Source organism: Lygodium microphyllum, chromosome 3 (genome assembly GCF_053477565.2).
Source record: "Lygodium microphyllum isolate KBCC chromosome 3, Lygodium_microphyllum_v1.1.10, whole genome shotgun sequence".
NCBI lineage: Eukaryota > Viridiplantae > Streptophyta > Polypodiopsida > Schizaeales > Lygodiaceae > Lygodium > Lygodium microphyllum.
In genome coordinates, this window is record NC_141137.1 from 145,169,741 (window position 1) to 145,175,811 (window position 6,071).

General features: G+C 41.4%; 1 protein-coding gene across 1 annotated transcript; it reads left to right on the forward strand.

Moving 5' to 3' along the window:
• The first annotated feature begins 1,048 nt into the window (after window positions 1–1,048).
• On the forward strand, window positions 1,049–5,761 carry LOC148038987 (pentatricopeptide repeat-containing protein At2g33680-like). Its single transcript, XM_087674844.1, has one exon. It carries the CDS (start codon window positions 1,250–1,252, stop codon window positions 4,577–4,579), a length of 3,330 nt encoding a protein of 1,109 aa, XP_087530970.1. The 5' UTR covers window positions 1,049–1,249; the 3' UTR covers window positions 4,580–5,761.
• Window positions 5,762–6,071: the final 310 nt, after the last annotated feature.

Consider the following 6,071-nt stretch of genomic DNA (forward strand, 5'->3'; position numbering starts at 1 on the left):
ACATGAGAAATAACCAATATAATCACAATCATGACAATCATGTAATAACGATCGAGAATGTCACATACCTATTGAGCAGAGAGGTCTCTACCCAAAAACACGGTTCCGACTCCAATCCATTTAGCGACATAAACTACGTAATATGCAAGTTCTCAAACATAAAAAAATTTAAAAATAACAACATCAACTTTTCTAGCAGAAATACAAGTAGAAGCAAACTAAGAAGAAACCAAACTTTTGCCAGCTCCAAACTTCCAGCCTCAACCAGTGCAATTTTTGCCACTAGCTCAAGTACTTCAAAATCGTCCAGCACTGTTTGCAACCAAGACCCACGAGCTAGTCTAGAAGCGCCAACGTGGAGACACAAAAGTAAGTATTTCATCTACTACGGCGTAAGATGTAAAAAAAACAGAAAGGAGTACATAGGACATATGATGGATATTGAGAAAAGAATCCAACAACACCGAACAAATCCCGTCACAAGAAAATGAAGAAAGACATAGAAACATTCCAACCGTTCAAGGATAACTTTGAGGTCAACATAAAAGCAATAGTTGATAGCATAAACAAGGCTAAGAATTTTGAGCAGGCCACCATCTGTAAGAAAAATGCAACCGTGACAGGGTACAATAATCTATATGGACACCTAGCAAGATGAAAAAAGTATTATTTTTTGAAAAGAAGAAACCTCATTTAACATAGCAAAATAAAAATGTAAACGTTAATACTCATGGTTATTGACTCGAATTACATATGCATACGTATTCTCCTTTCGACATCTTCCATGTATTTAAACAACGCTGAATCTAATCTACAAATGTACTTCACTTCAAAACGCAACGCATGTCTAGACACTATCAATAAAATTGCATTATTGCTGCATAACAAACATGCAAGAAATGCATAAAAAACTTCATACTCCTTTACTAGCTGTATCTGTCAACCTAGTTATAAATTTTAATATTTGAATATCTTGAAAAAAACTTTTTCCAATTTATTTTACATAAAACCTTACTTGCATTCTAGTTTCACAGCCCTTGTTAAGGAGTCTCTTCTGCTACTGTGACGCTTTATGTGTACCGCATCGATACCTCTTTGGGCGAAGGAACTCCGATTGCTTCTCCTGTTCTTCTGTCTCGGTACCAGGAAATGAACAAACAACAAGCCTCTTGTCGTCTCGACGAGATACTCCCTCCTCACAGTGAGAGAATGGTGCCGTCCTTGTTTACCCTTTCTACTGCCTCCATCCATGCAGGCCGAGCTGCCTGCCTTGGCCAACGATTTGAATTTGATAGGGGCCCTCCAGAAATGCAAACAGACCAAAAATCTACAGCAGGCTAAGCGGTTGCATGCTTATCTGCACCGGCATCTCCTGGATTTGCATCCAATCCTTGGCAATTACCTCGTGCCCACCCTGGTCGAGTGTGGAAGCCTGTGCGAGGCTCAGAATGTCTTCGATCGCCTGCCTCATCGCAATGAACACTCATGGTCTTCCCTCATATCGGGTTATGTCAATTCTGGGGAACTGCACAATGCCTTTCGCCTGTATCAGCAGATGCAAGAGGAGCTGTCTTCACAGCCTAACCATGCTGCCTATGTTGCCCTGCTCAATGCCTGCGCCAGGCTCGAAGATGCAGAAAGAGGGTGGGAACTGCATGCTGAGACAACCAAAAGAGGATTTGAAAAAGAGCTCTTTCTGGGCAGTACACTGGTGGATATGTACATCAAATGTGGCTTGCTTGCAGAAGCTTGCCAGGTGTTTGATCGGTTGCCAGTTCGAGATGTGGTTTCCTGGAATGCACTGATTGCAGGGTATGCAGAGCACGGCCTTGCTGTGGAAGTCCTAAAATGTTTCAAGCAGATGCTGTCCGAAGGTGTATCTGCAAATGCTGTTACATTCCTGTGCAGCCTAAAAGCTTGTGGTAATACAGGAATTGTGGCATTAGGTCATCAAGTACACATTGAAGCTGCTAAAAGGGGATTGGAAAAAGAACTTCACTTGGCAAGCACACTTGTGGATGTGTACACGAAATGTGGTTCCCTTGCAGAAGCACACCAAGTGTTCAATGGATTGCCAGCCCAAGATGTGGTGTTATGGAATGCACTGATTGCTGGCTATACTAAACATGGACAAACTGGGGAAGTTCTGAAAATCTTCTACCAAATGCATGTGGAGGGTCTTCCTGTGAGCATTGTCACTTTTACTTGCACCTTAAAAGCTTGTGGCACTGAAGGAGCTTTGGAAGCTGGCCAAGAAATTCACTCAGAGGTGATTGGAAAGGGTTTGGAAAAAGATCTTTTTGTGGGCAGCTCTTTGGTTGACATGTATGCAAAATGTGGATCGCTTGCACAAGCACAAAGAGTGTTTGAACAACTTCCTGTACAGAACACTGTCTCATGGACTGCATTGATCACAGGGTATGCTGAACATGGGCTTGATGAGCAAGTGCTTAGTTGCTATAAACAGATGCAGTTGGAAGGTGTAGTTGGGGATACAGCATTATTTGTTATATGCTTGAAAGCTTGTAGTTCTATTGGAGCCCTAGAAACTGGAAGAGAAATACATGCTGAGGTCAGAAAGTCAGGATTGGAAAGGGATCTCTTTATAGGACACATGTTGGTAGACATGTATGGCAAATGTGGCTCAGTTGCCGAAGGACGAGAAGTGTTTGACAGGCTAACAAGTCGTGATGCAGCTTCATGGAATGCTTTGATTGCAGGTTACAGTGAACATGGACTTGGAGGGAAAGCGGATGAATGTCTTCAACGAATGCAACTTGAGGGCATTCCTCCTGATTCTGTGACGTTTGTATGCAGCTTGAAAGCATGTGGCAGTGTAGGAGCTCTGGAAACAGGTATGGGTATACATGCTGAAGCTACCAAGAGGGGAATGGAGAGAGAGTGTGATATTGGCAGTACATTGGTGGATATGTATGCAAAATGTGGTGCTCTCATGGAAGTGGACCAAGTCTTTAACATGCTTCCATTTCGTAATGCAGTTGCATGGACTGCATTAGTAGCACTATATGCTGAAACTGGGCTCAGTGAAGAAGTGCTGAGTTGTTTCAAGCAGATGCAAGTGGAAAATGTGTCAATGGATGCTACAACATTTGTTCTTTGCTTGAGTGCTTGTCAAACTGTAGGGGTCATGGAAACTGGTCGAGAAATACATGCTGAATCATTAAAAAGAGGATTGGAAAGTAACATTTATGTGGGCAGCTCGCTAGTGGATCTCTATTGTAAAAATAGCTTACTTGCTGAAGCACACCAGGTGTTTGAGAGGCTACCAGCTCGAAATGCAGTGTCATGGAGTGCCCTTATTACAGGATATACTAACAATGGATTTGTTGAGGAAGTTTTGGAGTGCTTCAAACAAATGCAGCTGGAAGGTGTGTCTATTGATGCTGTCACACTTGTTCTCTGTCTGAAAGCCTCAGGTACCGTAGAAGCTTTAGAAACAGGTCAGGAAATACATACTGAAGCCACCATAAGGGGATTTGAAAGAGATCTTTGTACGGGCAGCACATTGGTGGATATGTATGGAAAATGTAGCTCACTTGCTGAAGCACAGTGCACATTTGATAGGCTGCCAAATCATAATGCAGTCACTTGGACTGCCCTTATTGCAGGATATGCTAAAAATGGGCTTGGGGAGGAAGTGCTGAACTGCTTGAAACAGATGCAACTGGAAGATTTATCTGCAGATGCTGCCACATTCATTCTTTGCTTGAAGTGTTGTGGCTCTGTTGGAGCATTAGAAACAGGTCGAAAACTACATGCTGAGATCAGGAAATCAGGATTAGAAACAGATCTTCTTGTGGGTAATATGTTAATAGACATGTATGGAAAATGTGGCTCGATTGCAGAAGGGCAGGAAGTGTTTGACAAGCTGCCTGTTCGAGATGTTGTCTCATGGACTGCATTGATAAACTCATACGGTGAGAATGACAAGGGTATTGTTGCAGTAAAATGTTTTGAGGAGATGCGAGAGCAGGGTGTGAAGCCAAATTCTGTTACATATACTTGTCTTCTTGCTGCATGCAGCCATGCCAGTCTGGTTGTGGAGGGTCAAAAGTATTTCAGTCTGATGGTTGAGGAGCATAGGCTTGAACCAACTTTGGGTCATTATGCTTGTATGGTAGGTCTTTTGGCAAGATCAGGGCATGTCAATGAGGCTGAAAGATTTATTGCAGCTATGCAGTGTCCTCCATCTACTGTGATTATAATGGCTTTACTTACTGCATGTAAACTTTATGGAAGGGTTGACCTGGGACAGTGCTGCTTTCACCAGCTTGTGGAGCGAAACCAAGAAGAAGCTGCTGCGTACTTGCTGATGGCAGACATATATGCAAGTGCTGGCAGGTGGACTGATGCAAATAGAGTAGAGGAGATGAGAACAAGTGCAGGTGCAAAGAAGAAGCCCGGTACCACAGTGATTGAGGTAAACAAGAATGTGCATGTATTTGTGGTAGGTGTCAAACAAAGGCAGGAAGTTTTAGAAGGCTTGGAAAATTTGAGTCTACATATGAAGAATGAAGGGTATTTACCACATATTGACGTAGTGTCAGGGTACATATGATGGAGAGAATGGCTGATCCATTTATGTAATAACAAGATTTAATTGTTTATGAGTTGGGCATTCCCCTCTTCAGGTTGCTATGTGGCCTATACAACTCCTGGCATATGTGCCTATCAAACTCTTTCCTAGTCTATCCTGCTTTGTACTCTAGTGTAGTTCTGTGGTATACTTGAAGATTTTTTCTTGAGACTAACTAAACTTGTACAGTTGTACTAAAACATCTACGTAGCTTTCACGCCTTTGATGCGAGAGCCAAACGAGACCAACCAGAGGCTAACAACAGCCTAAAATGCGTGAAAGCTGTACATGGCCATTGGTACCAAAATTTACATCAAGCTGCAACCCAACCCTGTCCAATCAGTCATCATCAGTGAGATAATATTTTTCCAAAACGAGTGTGGGAATGTGGTTGAGAGAAATTTAGGTGTCACCCCCAAGTTTGTTTTGCTATTCAAGGACTCAAAAGATGGAAGCGCGCATGATGTGGCAGTTTTGTTTATCTATTTGGTCAAACTGCCTACTTTATTTTAGGCCCAATACAAGCAATAGCAATACAACCAATAGCATGATTGGGTATGCACATGACAAACTCATAAGGCACAGAAGAATTTAAGTTAATAAGATGAGTTGAACAATGTGAAGAATGAATATATATGTTAGTCAGTCAATGTGTCGAAGATGAATAATGTGAAGAATGAAAATGTGTTAGTCAATTGAAATGTGTTGAAGATGGAGGGTACTGGAGATATATTTTGTGACTATTGTGCACTACAGGATAGCCATGACCTCATATCACCTTGCTTTGAATGACATAAATGGAAAGGCATGGATGTCTTGGGTGCTTCATAACCAGAAATTGTAGTGTTATCGTGCACAGAGATGATTTGTGATATGTGAAATAATTAGAACTCTGGAGTTTCTGCCACATGGAAGGGCAACTAAGAGGAGTGAAAGGTGGATGGGAACATAGTTTAAAATTGAAGTGGATGTGTGACCAGGCATGCTGAGTGGGTTGAGGATATGTAGGAGCTAGAGATACATGGTTATTTATGGAAGCTTGATAGCATTTTCATAGTTACGATCATAAGTTTGGCATACATCTTCATTTGTTTGAGGTGTCTTAGTGCTCACAACAAAAGCAAAACAAGATTATAGGCACACATGAATTGTAATTACAAATCTGAGTGAAAACTGATAGTGAGTGTTAGCATTATGTTTTACTTATCATTTTGAAACAAAAAATTCATCAAGTAATTAGTTATAAGAAAAGGGATTGAAAGCAATGATCTTATGAATATAATACAAAATTTTAAATCATTAGACCATATACTGTGCACATGTTATATAAGGATTACTTTTAACTTGTATTTAGGCAACCATTTGTTAGATATGCTCAATGCCCCACCCTCATAAGGTGCCACCAATGATCCATGGTGCTCAAAGTTGTAAGGCCCCCATTATGAGGAGAAGCCAAATGTGAGCCCGGACAATG